Source organism: Myotis nattereri (genome assembly GCF_964212035.1).
Source record: "Myotis nattereri genome assembly, chromosome: X".
Taxonomy (NCBI): domain Eukaryota; kingdom Metazoa; phylum Chordata; class Mammalia; order Chiroptera; family Vespertilionidae; genus Myotis; species Myotis nattereri.
The window spans coordinates 7565018-7592051 of NC_138078.1; the positions used below are offsets into that span (position 1 = coordinate 7565018).

At 41.7% G+C, this 27034-nt stretch overlaps 1 protein-coding gene across 2 annotated transcripts; it reads right to left on the reverse strand.

Moving 5' to 3' along the window:
- Window positions 1-450: 450 nt before the first annotated feature.
- Window positions 451-21692, reverse strand: ASB9 (ankyrin repeat and SOCS box containing 9). Of its 2 annotated transcripts, none has more exons than XM_081081198.1 (7): window positions 21443-21692; window positions 14879-14958; window positions 11838-11945; window positions 8457-8607; window positions 7463-7597; window positions 5497-5688; window positions 451-1081 (listed from the first exon to the last, which is right to left on the reverse strand). In XM_081081198.1, exons 1-7 carry the CDS (start codon window positions 21534-21536, stop codon window positions 957-959), a joined length of 885 nt encoding a protein of 294 aa, XP_080937324.1. In that variant the 5' UTR covers window positions 21537-21692; the 3' UTR covers window positions 451-956. The 2 variants fall into 2 exon arrangements, with proteins under 2 accessions (XP_080937324.1, XP_080937325.1); XM_081081199.1 differs by having other exon boundaries at window positions 5437-5688; window positions 21443-21682.
- Window positions 21693-27034: the final 5342 nt, after the last annotated feature.

Genomic DNA, 27034 nt, shown 5'->3' on the forward strand with positions numbered 1-27034 from the left:
GGACAGTATGGTCTGCCTCATATGTATATACTATTTGGGTTGAGAAAAAGAACTGGCCCCTATACTATACTACGACAGTTGTGATTTTGTTATAAGAACAGGGAAGGTTAAAAAAAATCAGATGTAGCAAAGAAACGTTCTTCCTTCTTTATCTGCCTTCCCATGTAACAGAGATGGAACCAGAATAGTAACACTGGAAAATTCTGCCTCACTCCAAAGTCCCCAGGTTAGCATCAGCAAACCTGTACTCAAATCTGGCTTTCTTGTCCCTGCTGTAGGTAACTGGACACACTGACCTCACAGATCTCTGTGTCTCACCTGGAGAGGCAAGGATAGCACCCACCTGACAGGGTCGCTGTGAGGGCTAAATTAGATAACGTACAATGTGTTCCGGGCTCACTGTTCAGCACATAGCAGATATTTAAAAAAAACACACACAGTTGTTCTTTTAGCCACCCTCTTTCAGGAAAGAGGGGGAAAAGTCTTTATTATCAATAAACAAGTGAGATAATTATAAACTGATGAACAAAAAATAGATACAGAGGCAGAGAAGCATCAAACAAACTGTCAAACTAGAGCAGAAAGGCTGGGGAGGGTTGTGGGGGGAGGTAAGAGATCAACCGAAGGACTTGTATGCAAGCAGATAAGCATAACCAATGGATGAAACACACTGGGAGGGGGGTGAGAGCCTGTGCCGGGGGTTAGTGGAGTCTGAGGGAAGGTCAACTGGGGAAAAAAGGAGGCATATGTGCTACTATTTGTAATATTTTAAACACTAATAAAATAAAATAAAAATGACAACAGCCAACATAAAAAAAGAAAAAAGTCTTCATGTCTTTGAATCAACAATATAAAAGTACCCAGTGTGTTTCCATTGGAAAAAAACAACTACAACTACAACTTTATTTAGGAATTCCTGTGGCTACAGCACAGTGATAACGCTTGCCTTGACACACTTAAATGTGCAGGAGAAACTTTTTCAGTTCATCTGGGAGGAGGAGTTGATTGATCTTATGATGCTCCTGGATCCCAAAGCACTTCCGGATTTGAAGGCGGCATAACTGTCTCAAAGAAGGGGGCTCTGGAGAGAGATCATAAGACAAGCCAGCATTGGTTTCAGTGATCTAAGATGGCTTTTCCCTTCCTTCTTTGAAAGCATACAAAACACAGGGTGGAGCAAAAGTAGGTTTACAGTTGTGAGCATGCAAAACAGTTTATTCTTGTATTATTATTTACTTATTATTTTCCATATGAACAACTGTTAACCTACTTTTGCCCAAACCTGTATAACATTTTTTATAAGGAAATAAGGTACTGTTTAAGACCATTTTCTGTTTCTTATAGGAGGCATTTTAGGCCATGTTCTCCCTTTTCTGATCTAACTGAAATTAGTTTATTGGGTTTTAATTTAGAACTGTCTTAAAAAAATTCAAAGCTTAGTCTCACTAATGGAGGCTTAAGGAAGGTAATGTTGGAATTACAAAGCTACACAGAATTCCCAGTAATGAGAACAAAATTTGTGTTAATGGCTTTCTTGTCTTTAACCTTTACAAATAAGGTCATATTTCTAGATGCAAAAATTTTTGTAATTTGAGCAATTTTAAGATATTCTAATATAATGAATAAATCATAAGTGTGTTATCTTAAGTCATATTTGTTTGTATATTCTGCATTCAGAGCTAGTCCAGTGCTTGAATTCATAGGTGAAAAGTGAACTAGCACAAACTTTACATAGGGAACCAGCCAAGAGTTGATATTTTATAGGACAGTGGTTCTCAACTAGGGGTTTGGGGAAGGAAAAAGGACAAGCGTTTTGCTCTCCAGGAACACTTGGCAATATCTGGAGACACTTTTGGTTGTCACCACTTGGGGGAAGGTGCTACTGGCATATAGTGGGCAGAGACCGGGGATGCTGCTCAACATCCCACACTGCACAGGACAGCCCCCAATGGCCCAAAATGTAAATAGCATTGAGGTTGAGAAACCCTGTTATAGGGTAAAAAGATGGGAAATTATTTCCCACCCCCACCCCCTGTACTAAATTGTAATGGGGATTCTCTCCTGGTCATTAGAAACATTTTTAAAAAGCAAAGCTATGTATCCTCAAGAACTCCAATCCAGACTGCACTTGAGAATCACCTATTGGGGGAGAAGGGCTCTCAATTACATGTTTGGCCCTACCCCAAAGATGTTGCTTCAATTACTGTTGGGTAGGGATCATGCATGCATCTGAATGTATTAAAGGCAGGGGCCCCAGGTGATTTGATTGTGTTGCCAGTGTTGAAAATAGAACCAAAAGGATACAGTGGCTTCTGGTTTCCTGTAGTGTCACCACAAGCTGCAGGATAAAGTGGGCTGCATATTTCTCAGGTGATGAAGAACAAAGAAAGGTGGAAATTGACACATATACAATTAAAAAATAAGTGCAATATTTTCAATCAAGCCCCCACAGAACATTCAGAAGCCCCTACTGGAATTTAGGGTACCTTCCAGATTATGTTCAGTGTACTCAAGGCATATATCAGTACACTGTAAAAAGTGCACCATGGGGAAACAATTTACCTCACTAAGGAACATTGAGGGATGTGACGAATCATCTGTGCTAGATACACTGTTAGGGACAACTGTAGGAAGTACTGATAAAGAATTATGAAGAGCAAGCCTGATGGAGACTTAGGAAAAGCAGGACTCCCAAGCAAGGTCAGTGTAACTACTGATGCAAACGGGAATCTGCTGTTTCCCACAAGTTGGATGATCAACAACAGCTGTAGCCTTCATTCCATTCTGGAGCCATTTACCATACTCAATAATAAAATCATCTAATTCTATGTTGATGAACTGGAATATTGCTTTGGGTCTCAATTTCTTTTTCTTCTCCAGCAACCCTCATGATTAATAAGGCCAAAGCATATTCACAAGTGGCTCCTGTAATGCTGGGCTGAGAGAAAGTGATTTTAATTTTTATTGTCTGCCATGAGTAAACACTACTTAGATACTTTTACAGGTGGGTGGGATGGTAATATTCTTCAACTCCTTTCTGGCACCACCCAGAGACAGAAATCACTGTGTTAAATTCCCAGGTCTGGCCCTGGCCAGTTTTCTCAGCACTGGCCCTCAGACCGAAGGGCTGCTGGTTCGATTCCCAGTCAAGGACACAAACTTTGGTTGCAGGCTCCAGCCCAGGTCAGGGTGAGAACAGGATGTGTTGGTGTGCAACCAATCGATGTGTCTCTCACAAAGATGTTTCTCTCTCACACATCGATGCTCCTCTTTCTCCCCCCTCCCTCCCTTCCACTCTCTCTAAAAACAAAAAATCAATGGAAGAAATATCCTTGGGTGAGGATTAAAAAAAAAATTCACAAGTCTGGCTTTCTGCACTTGCGTGTCCCCCTTTTTCATGGGCTTCCAGCTGCTGCTGAGAGCTGACTTCACCCCAAAGATAACTCATGGAGGCAAAAAAAGGTGATTGTCTCTAATGGCAACTGACATTTTATGAACCACTGGGATCATTAGCCTCACACTCTCACCAAAATGTGAATTGATGAAATTAAAGGCAACATAGGTGTCTAGGAATGGTTTTGGGAAATAAAGTTGAAGGGAAAGTCCCACAACCCCTAAAATTTAATGTCCACACTCTGGTAAAATAAAATAGGTCCTAAGCTAGCTGCTCTCCTCCTCTAGGGACAATCCTATATAATAAAAGGGTAATATGCAAATAGACTGAATGGCAGAACAACCGAACAACCAATCAAAGCATAATATGCTAATGATATGCTAAGGCTGCTCAACTGCTTGCTATGACGTGCACTTACCACCAGGGGGCAGATGCTCTGACCAGTAGGTTACCTTGCTGCTGGGGTCTGGCCCATCAGGACTGAGTTAAATGGTCTGGACATGCCCTGGACCCCTCCCGTGCCCCTCCCCGGCCTGATCATGCACCAATGGGGTCCCTCAACCTGGCCTGAACCCTCTCGCAATCTGGGATCCCTCAGGGGATGTTGGAGAGCCAGTTTCAGCCCGATCCCGCAGGCCACTCCTCTTGGGAGGGCTCCAGACACAGGGCTCATGGCTGGCGAGTGCTGCTGTGGCAGCGTGATGGGGACTGATTGGGTGCGAGTCCACAGCAGGCACAGTGGGGCCGGGATGAATGGGAGAGGCAGGTTGGAGCTGCAGGTGGCATTGGACTGTGGGTTGCAGCCCGATCCCTGCAGGCCACCCAGAGGGACCCCATCATGCATGAATTCATGCACTGGGCCTCTAGTTAAGAATAAAACTGAGTCTGACTGTTGTCGCTCAGTGGTTGAGCATTGACCTATGAACCAAAAGGTCACTGGTTTGATTCCCAGCCAGGGCACATGCCTGGGTTGTGGGCTCAATCCCCAGTAGGGGGTGTGTGGGAGGCAGCCAATTGATGATGTTTCTCTCTCATGGATGTTTCTATCTCTCTATCCCTCTCCCTTCCTTTCTCTCTAAAATCAATAAAAATGTACAGTGGGGCCTTGACTTACGAGTTTAATTCATTCCGAGACCGAGCTCGTTAAGGAGCTTGTTAACTCAAATTACTCTATCAACTCAATGCAAAAAATTGGCCAAGAGACAGCTGGTATCTCAAAAAACTCGTTAGTTGGGACACTCGTAAGTCAAGGCCCCACTGTATTTTAAAAATGAATGAAATCAGAGGAGTCTTTGCTCCCCACCCCAACCCACCCCTGACTTGCAGCCCAGGGAATTGCTCTTACCCCCTTGCACACTGCTCAACCACAGGTTTAGTTGTTAGGATTGGGTGTGTCAGTTCTTATTTATGGAGGAATGTGGACTTGGTATTGATTAAGTTATACTAATAAATGTTTCTAGATTGCTGTGAATCATTAAAGTAATACCTTATAATGCTCAATTAGTTGCATTCTTACCCCCAGAAACCAAATGACCAGTAGTTTGGCCCACCTGTAGTGTAGTAAGACATCCTGGGGCACTGTAAAATACCAAAGAGGCTTCTGCTCATTCTAAAGCATGTTTTAGATAAAGTTAATATTAAAATTTTAGTCCTGGCGGGGTAGTTCAGTTGGTTAAGAGTGGCATCCCCAATATGCCAAGGTTGTGGGTTCAATTCTTGGTCAGGGCACATACAAGAATCAACCAATGCATGCAGAAATAAGTGGGACAACAAATAGATGTTTCTCTCTCATCAATAAATGAATAAAACATTAAAAATTTTAAAACATTATCTTCATTCTTTGAAAACTGGCCTAACCCACAAATGAATATTAGATCATCCAAACAAGCCTATCTCCCACATGTCAAACAACAGATGGTTATTTACTACATCACTAGTGTTGTATGTACCTTGTGGAGTACTAAATTATCTCAGTTCCCATGTTTGGTAACGGCTAGGAATTATCTTTTCTGTAGGGTCATAAGTCAGAATTCAGTAAGTACCTGCCTCCTGCCCATAGCACTGTACAGATTAGTGCTTAGATTCAAGCAAAAACGAAGCACCTTCTCTCTTCATGAAGAGCTGAAACAGAGGGTCATCTGGAGACACCAACTCGAAGGGACGTTTGCCTTCGGCATTCTTGGCCTGCATGTCTGCTCCGAAGTCCAAGAGCAGGGTGGCCAGCTCCTCATTGGACGCCCTAGCCGCTGCATGAAGAGGGGACTCCAGGTCTCGGCCTCGGTTCACATTTACTCCTAAAGAGTCACAACAAGAGAGTGTCAGTCAAGGAGCAGAGTCTAAGCATCCCCCTTCTCAAAGTACTATGCCTCAAAATTCCCCAACAAAAGGGCATCCATACTGGCCATGGTAATTCTGAGAAAATGAAAGATGACTTGATTCCATTTAATAACATGGGGGACATGCTATTTGACCACGTCACTGAATGTACAACATGAGCTATCTACACTAATAAAAGAGAAACATGCAAATGGTGTCACTCTGCTACATCCACCAGCCAATCAGAGCGATTTTGCAAAATAACCCAACAAAGATGGCGGTTAATTTGCATATGCAGGCACTGAGCGAAGACTGAAGACTGAAAACTGGAGACTGGAGACTGAAGAGGCTTGGCTTCTCCACTGCAGCCAGACCAAAGGCCTGGGTCCTGAGTGCTGGAGGAAAACCAGTGCCAGCAGCCAGGGGAAGGAAGGCCTATTGCACAAATCTCTTTGTGCAACGGGCCTCTAGTATAGTATATGAGGTTTAAAATCTCACCTGTGAGCACTTTCCATAGGTGTGGATACATACAAGAAAAATCCTGGCGGTCTAAAAGCTGCACATTATTAATGCAGCCCTAATATTAACCAGTACAGACCAGAAGTGAGGCTACATGCTGAAATCCCATCTATATCAAGAACTGAACAACCGCCATGGGGTTAAAAACTGGGACTTGGAATACTGTAATTGGGTCTGTGAAGAGCAACCACCTTTTGAGGATATCTCTTAGATCAGGGTGGCCAATCCCAAGATCACAGGGAAGGTGCAAAGTCTTCCTCTTCAAGAGTCAGGTGGGTTTCTAGGATCATCCCACTTAATCATACCCCTACACTCTCAATAAATCTCTACCCCAGCCTAGATGCTGGCTCACACTGTAAAACGTGGGGACATGTGGCTTTGCTTAAGCTGCGGTCCCTCTATTAAAATGGGAATCTATGTCCACTCAACAAATGTTAACTGCGTTGTTCTCAGCTTTGTGAGGGATGCCAAACTTGGCCCTGTCCTTATCAGGAGCTTAAAATCTACCAAGGGGAAAAGAAGAGAGAAAGAGAAGAAGAGGTGGAGGGGGGAGGAGATAGTAATGGAGAGCAGGATGGAGGGAGAGAGAGAATAAATATGAACGCATAAACATGACTCTCCTAATCCATGGACATGGCTATCAGGTGAGTAGAAAGAAATAAGAACTATAAAAACTTAAAGGGGAGAAAAAATTACTGGAGTTTTAAAGGACTCAAATAATTAAAGAGGGGAGGGAATGGTGTTCCAAGTGTTGAAGAACAGACTGAACAATAGCAGGAGGTGAAAAAGAATGATGCTACATAGGCATTTTCTAAGATAATATATTTATAGTGAACTAAAATGGAGAGAGTTAAATTTCCAAATTGAAGAGAAGTAGTGAAGAATGCCCCAAATAAGAAGACTCAGCCCTAATCTAGCAGCTTTGGGAGTTGTGCAGGGCCTAAAAATATGATTGGCCAGAGGAATAAGGCAGAGGAAAGGAAGAAGGAAGTATTCATTACCAAGGACCACCTTGGGAATCCACCACCACCACCACCACCATCATCATCATCACAAGAGAGAGCTAAAGTTCTAACAAGTTCAATAATTCCTATGGGAACACAGTCAATATAAATCCCAACCCAGTCTAACTCCACTGCCCACACTCTTTCCTCTGCTACAATAAAAAAAAAAAAAACTTTAAAATGCATTTAATTTACTTCTCATCAGCCCTCCTCATTTCATTTTTTTTACCTGCTTCCAGAAGCTTCTTGACACAGGCTATCTGCTTGTTTTCACAAGCCAAATAGAGTGGAGTGCCCAGGTGGCTGATATGATAGTCAATGTTACCCCCATGAGCTGCAATGGACTCGATGCACCCCACGTGGCCTGCAGCCCAAAATAGGAGAAAACAGTTACACAATGAAATCTCTTAGCTAGGGAAACATATTCCTCATTTTTCGTGTTTTTTAATATTTTAATTAAATTTATTGGGGTGACACTAATAAGTAAGATTATATAGGTTTCAAGTGTACATTTCTATAATACATCATCTTTATATTGCATTGTGGACCCACCACCCAAAGTCTAGTCTCCTTCTGTCACCACATATTTGGCCTCCTTTACTACCACCCCTTACCTCTAGCAACTTATCCAGGGGGCCTAAGTTATTTCTTTTGCTTAGAATACTGCCATCAGTTCATAAGTTGACCACAGATGTAACATCGGCTCTGGGTGGAACTGCACTTGAGTTTACTAGCCATGTTAAGCAACTAGCAACCATCCACCTTTTTTAATTGTTTGAGCTTTGCAATCAGTCCAAGTACAGAAATGGAAGTTTGAGTTGGGTAGAGGTATGGAGGAACAGAGACTGAATATGGACTTGAAGAAGAAAGGGCACAGTGCGGGCTATGGGACAGGGAATCTCACATACAACCTCACCAAAGACAGGCCCTGGGAACAACATTTTGAATGCTCTGGAAAGGTAGTTCTCAGGTTTCCTGTTCATCAGAATTACCAGAGAGGGCTTTTTAAATGAAACAAAGATGGCTGAACCAGAGTCACTGGTTCAATGGGTCCGGAGTGAGGCCCAAGAATCTACATTTGTATGTTAGGTCACACTGATGCTTCCGACCTGGGACCCGACCTTGAGAACTACTGCTCTAAAACTGACTTCTTCTTCCTTCTTTCTTTCAACAGGGAGGTCCCTTGAAGGGTTGGTGGGAAAACAAATGCTCAACAACTTTACCTCTCTTAGCAGCTTCATGGATGGGAGATGCCAGATCACATGCAGGGTGGGGGCTGGCTCCATACTGCAGAAGCAAATTCACACATTCCTGGCTGCCACTGACACAAGCATTAAACAAGGGAGTGTGCCAGTCTGTGGCAACGCCATCCACCTGTAATGAAAAGCTCCACAATGCAGACAAAGCAATGGGGTGTCCTGCATCCAAATCTACACTCCACCACTTCCAAGCTGGTATTTTAACTTCTCTGAGGCTTAAATTCCACAGCCACAAAATGGAGGCAAAAATATGAAATTCCACGAGGTTATTGTGAAAAACTGAATAAGGCATGGAATGTAAGGCACCCAGAATGTTACTGAGTGCTCTGTCTCCTTCATGCCCTCCCCAGGAACACAAACTTGGAAACCAGTTAGGATAATTTCAATACCTTACAAAGTCACCTCTTTATTTTAAACATTCCATCCTAGACCCATGCCACATCAATCCAGTGTCTTCACAGCAGCCAGAGTAACCTTCCAAAATTGTTTAAAAAATTTTTAAAACATGACCTTCATACAAATAGAGAGTTGAACACAGGCCAAATATTTTCTCTCAATTCATTCATTAATGAGGGAACCAGTAAGATGGAAAGGCTGGCTGAAAGGAGAATTTATGTAAGTCATTCAATGGAATGCTGAAATCAATTTGCTAGACACAAAACTGATTAATGCCCTATTGGGGTATAAAAGTATAATCTTTGGGGATATTTTTTCTAATGTTGGAAATCAGATAGAAACCTACAAATTAACATCTCTCTTCACAGGGTTTGGGCTATCATTGAATAGGAAAGAGCAAAGCCAAATGCAGATGCATTTTTCTATATTGTTAATAAATTCTTTGGTGAACTGTTAAACAATAATATTGTGAGACAAGGCCAGGACCAGTGACAAAAGACACTCAGGGGTATAAAATTTAAGGAGACAGCCACTCCCAGGGTCACAAAAGAGCTGCATGCCTCTAAAAGTGGGCAGCTCTTTAAAGTTTGTGCCATAGGCACCTCTCTTGCCCGTCCTTAGTCATGGCCCTGTTTACAAGTTTTGGGTGCCCTTCCTTAACCAAAATATAAATCTGATGATGCACTCTCCTATAGCTCTCTATTGCTGTCAGGACAAAGTTCATTTTCTTGGCATGGACAACAAGGGTGTTTGTATTCTGACCCATCACACCCACTTTATTCTCCTGCTATAAGGAATGATTTGAAATCACAAAAATGTGCTTTTCATTTCCAGGCCTTTGCATTTGGTATTCCCAGTGGAAAGGAAGCCCACCATTTTCCCCAACCCACCATTTAGCTGAGTAACTCCAATAGGTCCTTGAGGTTTCAGCTTAGACATCATTCATTTCCTACAGTAAACCTGTTTTGTCTCTCTCCCCATCAGAAATAATGAGTTGGGAGCACGTCTATGTGCTCCCAACAACCCCCTTACAATTAACACTTAGTACATTGTAGTTTGCAAAAAGGCCACAGGTTCTCTGCATGGTATGCAGTGTGGCTTTGCAAGTCTTCATAAGATGGAGGCTATTTTTTCCAGTCCTTGAATCTGGGCTTGCCCATGTGACTTGCTTTGGCTGATGGGACAGTAACAAATGTGTTACAAGCAGAGACCTTGCCCTCTTTTGCTTCCCTTGGAATCCCTGCTACCATGTAAACAAGTCCAGGCAGCCTGCTAAAAGATGAAAGACCACATAGAGATGTTTCTGGCTCCCCAGACATCTCAGCTAACCCAGTCAAGGTTACCATGAACTTGCCTGCTCCAGCCAATCTATCAGCTAATCTCAAATGCATAAGTAAGCCCAGCTGAGGTCAGCTGAACCATCCCAGACCAAAAGAGCTGTCCAGCCAACACAAGGAATTGTGAGATAAACAATGGCTGTTGTCTTAAGCCATTAAGTTGGGGTGGTTCGCTACACAGCAAAAACTAATGGATAAAAATAGTGTATTGTAAATGCTTTCTGTGGCTGAGATGCTATTTCTTCTCTCTTGAGCATACAACCATACTATATTTCCCAGCCTCCCTGGCAGTTAGATGTGGCCTGAGTTCTGGCCAATGGATGTGGGCAAAAGTGATCTATGTTACTACCTAGACTTGTTTTAAAAGTTTCTATGAACAAATCTCCACATCTTTTCAACCACCTGGAATGGAGATTACCCCAAGAGCACACATGGAAGCCACTTGTTGAAAATAGTGGAGCAGGATGGAAGAAGCTTGTATTCCTGAATAACCCTTGGGAAAGAGCCACCCACCTGGCAACATCCACACTGGAATTTCAGTTGAGCAAAAAACAAACTTTCATTGTGTTAGGCTACTGTTCATCTACTGAAGCAGCTAGTGTTACAGCCATTTAAAACACCTGTTTATTGGGTTGTCTCCTCATTTAGTTTAAGAGTTCCTAAAAGTCTTATCCACAGTTAGGTATATAATAAATGCTCAATACATGCTCAATAAATATAATAAATGCTGGTTAAGAGAATATGAGAAAGTCATATACAATTTTCAGATCAGATTTTCCTATCACTTTTGAGCATGAGAAGACTTAGTTAATGGAAGACTTACTCAAATTAAATGGCTTTGCCTCCTTCTTCCTCTAGGATCTCTCATTATGCTATCCTGATTCTCATTCTCCAAATGATAATCATATACTGTATATATTTCAATCCTTGAAATAGCACAATAAGTTACACAACTCTTTGTTATTTCTTCCATTTTTAAGATGTAGACTCTAAAGCTCAAACAATAAGTAACTCGTTCAAGTTTTCAATGTTAGTAAATGGTAGAGATGGCCTAGGACAATGATGGCGAACCTATGACACGCGTGGTCATTTTTTTGGTTGATTTTTCTTTGTTAAATGGCATTTAAACATATAAAATAAATATCAAAAATATAAGTCTTTGTTTTACTATGGTTGCAAATATTAAAAAATTTCTATGTGTGACACGGCACCAGAGTTAAGTTAGGGTTTTTCAAAATGCTGACACACCGAGCTCAAAAGGTTCTCCATCACTGGCTTAGGACCACTACTCGGATCAGAAGCCAAATGTTGTGTGTTTTCTACAAATATTTCACTACCTTCAAGCCATTAGAATGAAGACAGAAATCTAACAGCTATTTAATAGTACTGAGTATCAAAGAGAATGAGATAGACAGGAACTATTACTTTCTAGCTGAAAATTCGGTACATCTATTGCTAATGCAGACAACCTTGATGGACATAATACTTTTGAAAAACATCCCTCTTCACATTTCAAATCAGGCTAATCAAAAATGCTGGAAATTATTCTGAAGGGATAGAAATAGTAATTTTTCATTCATGGTTTCTAAGATGTTATTTGAGCAGCACTTACCTGAGCTCCATGCTTTAATAAAATGGATGCACAAGCGGGATGACCTCCAAGGCACGCCTCATGGAGTGGGGACACACAATCTGCTGTGAGGATGTTCACACCCCACCCCTGGAGGAAGGAACATGAGCAGAAGAAGGGGATTTACTCATGTTTATTGCATATGCAAAGCATCAGTTCTGTTAAGGTTGGTTTTCAGCCAGGAACCCAGTACTATGACAATTCTTTTAAAAGTTCACCTGACTCAAAATCTGACAATATACAATGATGCAGAAAAACAAAAACAAAAAAGGATCTTTCATACTGCTGATGGGAATGTAATATGATACAACCATTCAGGAAAAGTTTGATGGTATCTACTAGAGTTGATGATATAATACTTATGACCCAACAATTTGACTCTTAGGTACCTATACTCAAGACTGACTTTCATTTTGCTCTCTCTCTTGTCCTCTCACTTGTTGGCTTATTGTTTTGATGAGCTCCATGGCAAGGAATTATTCCTGCAAGTACTCTTGCATTGTTGGGCTTGCCCTGCTATGTTCCAGTCTTTTGCCATGAGAGGAAAATGTCTCATGTAGCCAGTGGTCAACGAAGGATGGGAGACGAATGCAGCAGAGCTGCACCCAACCCACAGCTTGAAATCAAACCCAGACTAGATCAGCTGATGTAAAGACTTATTAGCAAGAAATGTTTACTGCATATGCCACTGAGTTTGAGGTGGCTTGTTACACAGGAAGATCTGACTAATGCAGATAGGTATTGGAATGCTCATTTTATAAAGGTAGAAATTCAGGTTCCACAAAGATAACTTGCCCAAATAATGAGATAGAGCTTAGATAAATGCCGGAAGCCGATTCATGCTTGCTGTTTCAAGGGACCTGCATATATGGCATACTGTTCTTAATATGTTTGCTCACCTTCTTGGCACTATGTGTTTTAACCAAGGCCTCTGAGAAAGGTTGTTTCCACAGGTAGGGATTTTCCCCTGAAGTTAGGGAGGGAATAAAACCTCTTAACTAAGTGCCAGGTGGGTAATTAATCACTTTAACTACGAACAATCATGCTTAAGCTACATAATCTTTACTCCCTGGAATGGAGATAAGAAACGCCCTAACCTTTGAAATAGAGATTGATAGGATTGGAATCAACTGGTATAAATACAGATGTAAGAAGACAGAACCGAGAGAGAGACAGAACCTAGGCACAGAACCTACACAGAACGTTCTCTAGAGACAGAAGAACTTCGCTGGAGAGAACATGGCAAAAGATCCTGGACAGAAACTGGCCTCAGAACCTAGAGACAGAACCTAGCGAGAGAACATGGCAAAAGATCCTGGACTGAACCTGACTACAGAAATTGGCAAGAGAACCTGACTAGAACCTGGTGACTGAACCTGGCTGGAGAACCTGGACAGAACCTGGCTGGAGAACCTAGCGAGGGAACATGGCTACAGAACCTGGCTGGAGAACCTGGAGAACCTAGCAAGAGAACATGGACACAGAACCTGGCTGGAGATCCTAAGCAGAACCTCTCTGGAGATCCAGACCAGAACTTGGCTGGAGATCCTGGCTAGGCTGCTGATCAACTGAACACTCTCCGTGTCCTTCCTTCTTCGCCGACTCCGCCTACACCTTTGGGGACCCCTGGACCTGCTGGGGCAGGACCCCGGCAGATAAAGGCATAGATCTGGCTGATGTTCAGTAAATGCATAAATACTGAATATAAATGAGTATGAGTCCAATTTAATAAGTGACATATAAAAGCTTCAATGATCATTTTTCGTCCTATTAAAATAAGGTAAATGTCACATTTTATCTGAGAAGAAGCTTAACTTCTTTTAGCTAGAGTTACTATCTATATTTCTACTTATAATAAGCTGTTGCTATCAAAAACAGCTTAAGACAGGGGCTTAGGGTAGTCTGAAAATTTTCTTTAGAAATTGCTTTCTACTAGGAGAGCTATTTATTCTAGAAAAATCCGTGAAATTGGAATTTGTTTTGAAAGCACATTTATTTTCACTAACCACTATCTGAAATGTATCATGTCCTTCAATTATTTATTCAATTATGGATGTAGACAATAAACCACAGTAGTAATAACAGTTTATAGGACTATCATGGAGAGGAATCACAGATAATTTTATTATATACCAATTCTTACAAATATTTAAAATAGCCAAAATATATGTTCATCCTACTTAGAAATTATGGTAGTCATTAGAATCACCACTAAATCTTCTTTGATGCATTAATGAAGAAGTGTCACACATTTGTCATGTAATATCTTGATAGCTTTTCTCTGTATTATGTCTTGTGTATTTAAAACATTAATCTGAGAAGGGGTCTATAGACTTTGCCAGACTGTCAAAGGGGATTATAGTCAGAAAATGTCGAGAGCTCCTAATTTAAAAGATCTATTTTCTTTTCAGAAAACAGAACATACTGAACAAAAACTTTAGAATTTTGAATGGTGACTTAAAATTAATATCAAACTGGGCAGAGCTACTATCAACTAAAGATTCAATAGAACTACTAACATTTTAGGCTAGATAATTTTTTGATGTGCAGAACTGCTCTGTGCAATGTAGGATATTTAGTGACATCCCTGGTCTCTATCTGCTATATGCCAGTATCACGTTACCATACCCACTCCCAGTAGTGAGCACCAAAAACGTCTCCAGACATTGTCAATTGTCCCTTATGGGGCAAAATCACTCCAGTGAAGAACCAAAATTACATGATAATTTTAAAGAACATAGTCTATATTGAATAAAGTAAAGACAACTTAAATGCACTAATTTCCCCTTTATTCATTTAATAGATACTTATTATAGTACCTATTATGTGCATAGAATTGTGCTAAATTCTAGTATTATGCCAGCCTCCAAATTTTAAAAATAGTTGGATAGGATCAGATTCGCTTCACTTTGCTGAAGAGGAATTTATATCTTAATATCAGACTATGATTTTTTTTTCTCAGTGTGGTGAGTGATAGGATGTGCTTAATGTTTATCTTTTTTTTTTCTCAAAAAGCTACCTACCTGGGTGATGAGGCTCCTCAAAGAGAGCAGACGCCCATTGACTGCAGCTTCATGCATTGGAGACCAATCAGACTCAACATCTGTATGGAAAGGGAGGAACAGGTTACATCCAGCTTATGTACTTTAGACTGGAGGCTCATCCTTGTCCATCAAATAAGAGCCTAATGGGCATTATTGGTTGGAGTCAATCAACCAAAAGCCCTATCAGGACTTCAGCATTTCTCCCCTTTATTGATGTTTTTTGTACACAGTTTATTAGAAATGTCTAGGTGGCTAAAGAACTACATCCAGTATCCAAACTAAGGACAAAAGAGGTAGACTGGGATGACAGATGGATTACTGTACTTCCATTTACACACTGATTTCAAATGGTCCATTTAGTTAAGTTAGAGCTTCACTAATTACCAGCATTAATGTGTTAAGCTGCGGTTGCCAGTCTAGTTTCCTACATGAAATACAAACTTTGGCATCTCAGCAAACAGTGCCATATACTAATAGTAGTAATCAGGTAATTACATACACCATTAGGTATGGAATCAAATCTAAATCTACATCTATACCTCCTGTCCCAGTATCAAGTGCAAATCAGAGCTCAGTCTGACTTGTAACAGGGACATTATTTACTCCCAAAGGCAGTGTGCTAATGTGGTTAGGAGAAAGATCTGAATTCAGATCCACTTGGTTTCTTCTGAGCTGTGGGTCCCTGGACAGGCCCTAAGCTTCAGTTTCCTTCTCTGTAAAGTGAGAACAGCAATATACTTAACCAAGGCTCAATACCTATTAGATACTAATATTATCATGCCCTAACACTAAACAGAGAGTCTTGATTACACCCCATAATCACTGCTATTTAAAATAGCACATTTGTTCCACAACCATTTGGAAGGAACACACATTCTTAAGAAGGAAGCCTGTAAACCCTATCCCCACACATTAAATGCTTTCCTCTTTCTAATTGAGTGTGGATCTAATCTGAATGAGGCACAGACATGAATTTTTCTTGTCTTAAACTGCGACTGATTTCCAGAACAAATGCAGGAAGTCAGAATGTGAAAAAGCTCTTCTGAGCTTGCTTTAGCTCCAGCTCTGCCCACTTCAGTTCCAGCTCTGCCCACTACTGCACACAGACAAGGCGGAGTGGTCTAATGCCAGTGACATCTTGTAAAGGAACTGCTGTTTCCTAAAAACTGAGAAGACCTGGAGAACCTGGGTTACTGATGCTTTGCAAGTTGAAAGGCCATAAAGAAGGAGGCAAGAATGTTTTGTACTTGACACGTGTTGGCTGAGGTCTGCCTGCTCCATAGAGCTAGCAATGTCCCGGAAAATCTGTCCCAGTGAGCAAATTACCATCTTCCCAGATGGATTCATGGAGCATGTAATAGGTAAGGGGAAGCTGAATGAGTCTACCTACACACTGCCCATCTAATGCTTTCCTTCTGAGCTCACTGATGTACATGAGGCACCTTAAGAGAAGTGGCTTTTCCTACCTCAAAAACCTTAGGCTCAGTAGAAACTCGGTCTCCTCAAAGTCTTCTCTGAGTTTCTTACTTCTCTCAGAAAAAAAAATATTGCTGCTCCTAGCACTTAGAGCCTACAATCTACACTGTAGAAACAGAAATATTTTTTTTCTCAATTAGAATTAAAGGACAACTAATTCTGCCCCGTTGGTGCTATTGCAAAATACCATCCACACCAAATCTTGTGAAAAGAGCTAAAAATGTAAAAAGGTTTTGAAAATCAGTTGTAAATAGATTTGCAAGTGGACCCTAATAGATCACCCTGTGTGATGAGTAATCTGTTTTTCCTTCCAAGTGCTCAGCTGCCACACTTCTCAACCTTTCTTAAGGCAACCTCAGGTAATTAGAGGTGACAGACTAAACAGTCCAGACAGGTAATTTGGGTCCTAAATGGAAAATCTGTTTAGGTTTCATTAAAATGATGCAATTACATTATCAAGTGTAGACAAAAATGGGCTTTACTTTCTATTCATTCATCATGGAATCATTACTCCTTCTATTTAGTGTAAATTAAGAATTATGTACTTTTTGAAGAGAAAAAAAAGCTACCTGAGGTCTTGTACCCCTTCTTTAGAATGTAGCATTTATAGAGCATAGACATATGTGTCTTTGAGAGGCACCGGGTATTGTCCTGATACATGTGGTAGAGGTTGACAATATCTATCTAACAGCTTTATTGAGTTCTAGTTCACATACTGTACAATTCACTCATTTAAATCTACAATTCAATGGTTTCTAATACATTCAGAGTAGTGCAACCATCACCACAGTCAATTTCAGGACAACTTTATCTTCCCCAAAAGAAACCCTTGCCCATTAGCAGTCACTCCCCATTTCTAATTCACCAACCCCTGGAAAATATTGGTCTCTTTTCTGTCTCTATGGATTTACCTATTCTGGACATTACATATAAACATAATCATACTAGAGGCCCGGTGCATGAAATTTATGCACGGGGGGGGGGTGCATCCCTCAGCCCGGCCTGCACCCTCTCCAATCTGGGACCCCCAGGGACATCCCTCTTGCAATCCAGTACTGCTGGTTCCTAACCGCTCGCCTGCCTGCCTGCCTGATCGCCCCTAACCGCCTCTGCCTGCTGGCCTGATTTCCCCCTAACTGCTCTCCCTTGCTGGCCTCATCGCCCCTAACTGCTCTCCCCTGCTCTCATCGCCCCTAACTGCTCTCCCCTGCTGGCCTCATCACCTCCTAACTGCTCTCCTCTGCCAGCTTGATTGCCCCTAACCGCCTCTGCCTTGGCCCCCACCATTGTGGCTTTATCTAGAAGGACATCTGGGAGAGGCTAAAGTCCTTGTATACATTTGAGATGAATTTTGCCTTGGGTCCTTGTAAAGGCAAAATTCATCTCAAATGTATACAAGGACTTTAGCCTCATGGGTCGCTGAACAATTGAATGATTACATAAAAATTTAAAATTGTGACAATGAAAGGTTGATATTTTTCTAGCATTGAGAGCATGAATTATGTATGTATATATGCATATACATATATGTGTGTGTGTTTGTAAGTATATATGTACATTTATATGTATATATACACATACCAGTATATGTATACAGTTTAGCAAATGGTATAATTTGCAACATGGGTTAGTACACACACTTTAGCTCTTGAAAAACACTGAAGAGCTATCTGAGAGATTTTTCTCCAGGGTTTTCTAGAGCCCACACCCCAACCAGGCAACTCATATAAATTAAACCCAGAAGCTGCCTTGCCTGCCTTCCTGCTGATAACTGGAAAGAGGAAAATCAATGGGAAAAGGGACATTTTCCTACCAGAACATGGGCGATGCTCACAGTAGGAGACTATGGAAGAAAGGGAGATTCAAGGTCACAATCCCCTTTCCACTGACCCCAAACTCTTTGAAACTCAAGAGCCATTATCAGTATAGAACACATTATCCAAGCCCTGATGTACCAGTATGTTAAAGATTCTTCCCCAGCGTTTGTTCAGCCAGGGTTTTACCACCAAAAAATAGATACTAAATGAGGTCAGTGGCAATACCATAGATCCAAAATGGGGCAGGAAGCTGTCCTAACAAAAACACTGCATAAGTCCTCCAATTAGCGCCATTAAACTTACCTTTCTTTCAAATTGAGTCTCCATCAAACCCTGCAGCACATTAGAAAGGCTGCCACTTCATTTTTGTTGCAATTTCTGTAATCATTTTTTAAATTTCCATTATTTCAGAAGAGATTTAAAATGCACTAATTGGTACATTCTAAAAAGAGCTATTAAAGAAGCTCCGAGAGCCCCCAGTGAATGCCAACAGAAGCATAAATGTTTCCATCCTAAGAAACCTTTTGCAAGGTCAAGGGGGAAAAAAGAGATGCTCCAAGAGAGTGGAAACACTTGCCTTCAGTCTTTGGAACGTGATAGGGTAGGGCAGTGGTCGGCAAACTGCGGCCTGCGAGCCACATGCAGCTCTTTAGCCCCTTGAGTGTGGCTCTTTCACAAAACACCGACTTCTGCGCATGGGCCATGAAGTTTCAATCGCATTGTACGTGCGCGCCCGCACGTGGTATTTTGTGGAAGAGCCACACTCAAGGGGCCAAAGAGCCGCATGTAGCTCGCGAGCCGCAGTTTGCCGACCACTGGGTTAGGGTCATTCCTACCCTATGATTCAGAGCCTTCCCTGTAATCGTTCCCCAGCCTCAGTCCCACATCATCAGGCTGTGTATTGGCCATTGGAACTTTTATGGTCAAAACAGATCTCCCTTCCTCATTCTGCTACCAAGCAGCTCCCCCTCCCAACTTCTCTTTTGTCTAGCCCTCTTATCTGACATTAATTTAGGCTTGAAAACTTTACAATTTGGGCTGCTTTCTCTCCTTTAGCCCTAATATTTAATGAAGCAACATAGTCTGATTTATCTTTCTTTTGAAATGATCACTCATATTTTCCCTTTCTCTGTCATTTCTAAGTTTGATCCAAATGTGAGGTTCATGCTTGGATTAGTGCAATGGTTCTAAAGGTGCAGTCCCCAAATAGCAAGATCAGCATCACCTTGTATAAACGTAGATTCCCAGCCTTATCCCAGACCTACCACTACATCAGAAGCCCTGGGGGTGGGGCCCAGCCTCTGCATCTTATCACACCCTCCAGGGGATGCCGGTGCACATGAGAGTTTGAGAACCTGTGGGTTAGCGCAAGAATTTTCCGTGATCCCACCATAATCCATCCTGATTATGGCTACCAGTTTCATTTACTACAGTCTTAATTATTGCTGGATCCCTGTTCCAGAATCACTGATGGCTCCCAATTCTCTGCCTCATAAGCTAACTCTGCCACCTACCTTTTGAAGCTTCATTATTGGGCTTCATCTCTCCAAACTTGTTCTCACTAGACTTTCTAAGAAACTCTGCATTCTAGTTGTGACAGTGTGGTCACTTTAAGTATTTTTATTGATTTTTACAGAGAGGTGTGAGAGAAAGAGAAACATTAATGATGAGGGAGAATCATCGATCGACTGCCTCCTGCACGCCCCCTACTGGGGATCGAGTCCGCAACAAGGTACATGTCCTTGCCAGAATCGAACCTGGGACACTTAAGTCCACGGGCTGACTCTCTATCCACTGAGCCAAAATAGTTAGGGCTGTGTTCACTTTTTAAGTATTGTATTTTGAAGTATACTTACACCTGTCCACTCCCGCCCCACTCATCCAGCCCCAACCAGGGTTTGGATTGGGACCTTTAGAAACCCTCAAAAGTGAAAAGTGTTTGTCACCTCTCTCTCATATGAAAATAAACATAATACTTAACTATAAAATAATCCTATGGAAGTCAACCACTAAATTACTGATTCCTTCCCATATTGATTGGTTTACTATTTCACAAATATATTTATCAAATTCATTTTAAAAAGTGATTTTCGGTGCCACGCTGCTTTCTACTGCTCCAAGTCTATGCTCAGCCCAGAAGATTAATCCAGTTCTGCCTTTGTGGATCCAAATCCCACTCACTGCTAAGTGTTCTGCTCACTTCACATGCAAAATGGGAAAAATGAATGAATGAATGAATGAATGAATGAGCAGTCTTATCTGTTCAATTAATTCAGAGGAAAAGCATTTTGTGTCATTACTTCGGGTTTTTCCCCCTTTCGGCACTTATATAATAGGAAGTAAATAAGTTATAGTTGACTGCAGGGTCCCTGCTTACTGATTGCAAGTGTTATGAGCAGTCTACCAGGGTGCTGGATATAATAATCTTTACTCAAATGCCTCCACCATTTTTTCAGAATACTTTCAGTTAGCAGGAACCTGATGAATTCTCACAGGAAATGACTGTTTCCTGGAGGTGTAGACTCTATACATTAACAAAGACACCACCTGACAGGTGATAATCATTCCTGTAAGATTTGTCTCCAAAGTTTTTAAAAATCAGGTTCCTTGTATTTTTAAATATATTTTTATTTATTTCAGCCAGGAAGGGAGAGGGAGAGACAGAAACATCAATGATGAGAGAGAATCATTGATTGGCTGCTTCCTGCACACCCCCCACTAGGGATGGAGCCTACAACCTGGAATTGTGCCCTGACCAGAATTGAACCATGACCTCCTGGTTCATAAGTCGACACTCAACCACTGAGCAACACCATCCGGGCAAGGTTCCTTTTAAAGTGAATTAATCACTTCAGTGCTCAATGTTTGAACATCCTTTATTAACCCAGCCCCATGTCAATTCCAAATACCAAAAACTTCTTAATAAATGTTTTGGCAGTAAAAATGTTTCTATTTATAAGTAACTTTTAAACCTCCAATGTAATGTGATATATTTGACCTTTGGAGTTAAAGTTTTTACCAGAAAATAAACACTGGCAGCTCTCTATGGTCTATAGGACTCTGCAGATAATGCTGGACACATTTTTGAACAATCGTGTAAAGAATATATACTAGCAAGCCGTGTGCATCTGCCTAGCAAACTGCCCCATGGACATATCTCCTAATGAGCCACTAAAATTGCCCAGCCCTCTTCTCTCCTCTCCATTAACCAACCTCCCCAGCACTCTGATTCCACAACCCCTAGACTCACCTCCCATCAGTGGATTTGAGAGAAACCTGGTGGCAGTAAACTCTCCTAGACCTGAGGGCTTGCTGCCAGTCCTGTTTGGTGGTTCGCGATCCATTGTGCTCTCCTGGGTCAGTCAAGCTCCCTGTTCCACTTCAGTTGGTCAGGAAAAGTCCAAATTCCAGGCTCCCCCGGCTCCTGGGAAATTTCAGTGCTGTGGCTGGCTGAGCTGCACCGTCCTGGTCAGATGGTAGGAATAACCGTCTGCAACAGAGAAAAGAACAGGCACAGTAATCTGAGTACTACCTGTGGTTGTTCTCTCTCTCTCTCTCTCTCTCTCTCTCTCTCTCTCTCTCTCTCACACACACACACAGAGAGAGACTCAGATACACGCACCACCTAGCTCTCTGGAGGCTGGCTAAAGCCCACAACAGCCCCCTAGTCCCAAGTCTATAAAGCTGCTGATGTCACGTCCTTTCTAAAACTGAGACCAATCAGTGAGGAAGGCTTGGGGTTATCAGGAAGGAAACTCACACTTTGTAACTTTTGGAGAGCGAAGGAACAGGGTGGGGGTGAAGGAAACCTTGTTCCTGGCTGCAGCCTCATTCCCCTGCTGGGATCCTTTCGTTATTTGGGGGCTTCCTGTTGAGACAAGTCCCAGAACCCAAGAGCAGACAAAGCTGGTGTTGCTGCAGCCCTGCTGAACTGCTTGCACAGCAACATGCCCAGTGCGCCCTGGCCATCTGCACATGTGGTTTCAATTTTTCTGGGAGTTTCTTATGGGAAAATGTGTCTATATGTTACAAACATGCAAACTTAGAAAGAACTTTTATTTTCTTCCTTCCAACTGCAAGGATTTCATTAAATGCCCTATATCACCCTTCCTCCACACATTATACATTAACTTCTAAGTAAATAATTAATGGTTACTATTGAAAAATGAATTGCTGGCTGGTATGGGGGCATGAACGAAGCCTGCTATGTTATTGTTAATTATAAAGTTTTAGTTTGTGAAAGTCTTGCCTTTACAAAATATTTGCTTTTTGTACATGTGTCTTTGCAGATATGCCCTGCTTTGCCGCACCTCTGGGTGCTGGTTCCAGCTGACGGGCATCCCTAGACTCCAGCTACTCCTCTTCCAGAAGGGAGTTTTGCTTCCCCATCAGGGAAGACTGAGTGAATATCAAGCAGAGTCTAGCTGTGAAATGATTGCAGAGTAGCCTCACTGTTTCAGACTTATGGATCCTCAGTTGAAAAACATGGTGGCCATTGTTAGCAGTTTGAGGAGAGTCATTTATATTTCGTAATACATTTCCATGTATACATATACATTTATCCCCTTGTAATTTTCACATAATTATAATTATCTAACCTAATAATAGACAAACATGGTAACTGACCATACCTTTGCTATGCCTCCCATTGGCTAATCAGTGTGATATGCAAATTAACTACCAACAAAGGTGGCGGCTAATTTGCATACTGCAGGCAGGGCGGGCCAGTGCAAGCCGCCATCCGGCCCCTGTGTGCCACCTAAGCCCTGCCCCCAGCCGGAATCCCCGTGTGCGGCCCTGGGCGGAGGGGCTTGGTGGGATGAACGAGCAATGAACGAGCTGCCTAAGCCCGTCCCCCAGCCGGGACGCCTGTGTGCAGTCCTGGGCAGAGGGGCTTGGCAGAGTGAAAGCACCGACGAAGCCCCGCTCCCAGCCAGGACCCCTGTCTGCAGCCCTGGGCGGAGGGGCTTGGTGGCGCGATCAGCCCAAGGAAGCCCTATTCTTGCAGGAATCCTCCTGCAACAGGCTTCTAGTATTATCATATAGTTCTGTGTTTTTTTACACTTACTTGGTCTTGGAGTTCTTTACATTTCAGCATATAGAACTATGTCCCTGTTTTTAGTCACCACTGGAAGTATCCCATATTGTTCCAAAACTATTTTATCATTTCCCAAAGATGAAGGTAGAATGTTACCATTTTATTTATGACTAGAGGCCAGGTGCACAAAAATGTGTACACTCAGGGGGGTCCCTCAGCCCAGCCTGTGCCCTCTCACAGTCTGGGACCCCTCAAGGGATGTCCACCTGCTGGCTTAGGCCCACTCCCCAGGTGATCAGGCCTAAGCTGGCAGTCAGACATCCCTCTGGCAGCCTGGGACCCCTCAGGGGAAGTCCATTTGCCAGCGGGGAGCAGGTCTAAGCTGCAGTCAGATATCCTTAGCGCTGCCGAGGAGGTGGGAGAGGCTCCCGCCACCACCGCTGTGCTGGCAGCCGTCAGCTTGGCTTGTGGCTGAGCAGAGCTCCCCGTGTGGGAACACACTGACCATCAGGGGGCATCTCCTGCATTGAGCACCTGGTGGTCAGTGTGTGTCATAGTGACCAGTCATTCCCAGTCATTCTGCTGTTAGGGTCAATTTGCATATTACCCTTCTATTATATAGGATTACAAAAATACTGAGTCCCTATTTCCTTACAAGCAGCGTTGTGCACACATGCAAATATTTCTGGAGGAGAGAGTCCTAAGAGTGGAAATACTGAGTCAAAGGTGTGTTCATACACGTGATAATTTCTCTAGAACTAAAGACACACACAGGAGTACAAATCAAAATGAAGAATTCTGAACGAGATTAGTAGAATGTGTTATTAGCAGAATAATTTCCTAGTTGTGATATTGATAGGGGGAAGGGCATGTAATAAGAAAAGCCACAGTTGTCTAATAATCATTCACCTTACTAACTATAGATGAGAATTTTTCTTACAGGCCCTGGGAAGCTGGAGGACGAAACAAGGCTGTAAAAAGATAAGATGCCTCAATGGGTCCATTATTCAGAAAAGAAATACATTTTGAGAACAGAACAAGGACAGGACATGATTTGATTTTGTTGCTGTTGCCAGAGCCTGACCCCCTCCAGTTTTCTCAGGAATGCTGACCATGCTCTGGTCCCAGGAACGGGCTGATCTGTTTGTAACATCACAGAAGATTAGCTACCTTGTTATCAGGCTTTGAGCTCCTGAAAGCCAGACGGCAGACCCTATCCTCCCCTTTCCATGTTACACTTTGCAGCTCGCAGCTGCACGTAGCTATCTTCTTCCTCAACCAACCAGCAAGAGGGGTCAGAGCAGAATTTCCAGAGTGACCAACTGCTCTCCCCATACTGCCGGCATTATTGGAATAAACACTCATATATGATTCAACCTTGTCTCTGCTTAATTTGGCTCAAGTAGTGACAGGCGACCTCAGACCCATTGTGCCCAGTTTCAATATTATACGACAGTTTTGAAAAAGTAAAACTGGGCAAAGCCACAGGAGATCTCTTCATATTATTTCTTACAACTGCATGTGAATTTACAATGATCTCAATAAAATTTTCAATTTGAAAGAAGGGTGTTCACTTAAAATTGAGATCAGCACTGCCAAATTGCCCTTCAGCTCTATTTGCAGAATTAACTGAGAAGTCCATTAGCATATACATGGTTCACTACTCCAACAGGAAAGATATGAAGAACAATAAAACATGCATTTGGAGAAGAAGGAGAAATTTACTCTCAACTAGACTGTATGACAAGGAGTTAACAAAGGGGCATAATGGAGGAACTGGATGCCATCACCCTTCTTTCTGAGTAAAATCTTCATAGTACAGTTTCTTTATTTACCTTTAATTAAATTCCAAGAAGATAAGGTTGTTCCATACTCAAATTTAAGTCTGTTGTCCAAAATGACAATAAAGAAGATGTCCAGGTTGTTCCCTTAGTACCTGAGAGGGAGTTAATCAGCTTTTAATCTTATTATATTTATAATGTTGATCAATACTTGTGAATATTAGAGGATGGGAACTAATTTTTTTAACCATTTAACAACAGTTCTTTTAGTTGGAAATTAGAAAACCATTACAATAGAAGCTCATGCATTTTTAAAGATCTGTCTGAGGATAGAGTTGAATTACGTAAGTATGAGCTGTGCTTATAGAAAAATAGTTACAGTGAGCCACAAGAAAACAATCTTCTAGTCAGTCCTCGATGTTTTATGTCTGCATGTTCAGGAACCTTGGCCCAGGTTAGGTAAGAATTATGGCCTGCAGCAGCATAAGGCCACAATCACTTCTTATCTAGTGCAGTCCTAACACTAGCCGCATCCTCATCCCCACCCCTCATCTAGCTGTCCATGGCAGACATCATTAATGGTGACTCTTTCCTCTTGAGGCCTTGGGAGGCCTTGAATGTCACCTCCAATCAGCCAAAGCTGGCCTAGGAGCTGAAACCCCTTGTCATTCTAGTCAGCAATTTTTCTAGCACAAAATCTCTAAAACCTAAAAGAAATACATTTCCTCTGATAATTTGGAATGAACTACTTTTCCAGAACAAATCCCATCTGTTTCAGTTGTTCTCACATAACTGGCTCTGCACACTGAGATATCTTATGTTGCTACTTTTAAAAAGCAACATCATTCATTACAAAGCAGTCACTCATTCCTATTCCATCTAGCTGTACAATAAGACTTGAACAAGAATATGTTTTTAAAAATCTGGCATGATGAAGTATTCTTGAGGAAAAAGGCAAATAAAAATTGAGAGATAGTCTACATAACAATGGAGCTGGACTCTTCAAAAATGTCAATGGTGTGAAGGACAAAATGGGGGAGGCTTTCTAGATGAAAGGAGAATAAAGAGACTTGATAACTAAATGTAATGCATAAGCTTTTACTGGATCCTGATTTGGGGGGGGGGAGGGGACAAGGCATAAAAGACATCAGTGCCACAATCATGGGAACTTAAAATGGACGTATATCAGATAATCATAGTACATCAATGTCAAACTTCCTGCATGTGGTCACTGCACCAAGTTATATAGAAGAATCTCTGTGTTCTGGGGAGATGCACACTGAAGTGTTTAGTGCAGGGCCATGTGGGAGCATGATACAAATGGAGACATGTGCGCCCCTATGTGCACATTTTGCATCAAAAAGTTAATGCAAGCTCTACAACCAAAACACGTGAGTATATATAAAGCCCACATTGCCCAATCTGTTTGAAAGCCATTGTCATTCTTCTAAAACCCAACAGCTACATGTCCCACAACCGCAGGCCGATTGGAAACACTATTATCATTGTACAGTTATGCAGGGTGATAAAACAAACAACAGCTTCTCTTTAAAATTTTTAATGTTATAGTCATCATGGGCTTTTTTATTTAACATTGAATTTTAAAATACTGCACTAAAATATTTATTTTGATGAATGAGTTTTTTTGGTGACCCTTTAAATTTTCTGCCTCACTCACCTCATCCTAATCCCAGCTCTGGTAAAGAATCATGAGGCCCATGGTTTATTCACAAAAGGTTCATTTAGAAAATATTTTATATGTATTAATTACACATGTGCATATATATATATATATATATATATTATGTAGGTGTGTGCACACACATGCATATACTATGTGTATGTACATATACATAAACCTGTGTACATACATACATAGAGTGATAAACAAATATGGCAAAATGTTAATTGGTGAACTGAGATGTTGGATATACAAATATTCATTGTATTATTCTTGCAATTTTTCTGTAAGCTGGAAAATTTTCAAGATACAACAATGGTGAAGGAAGAATAATTAATAAAT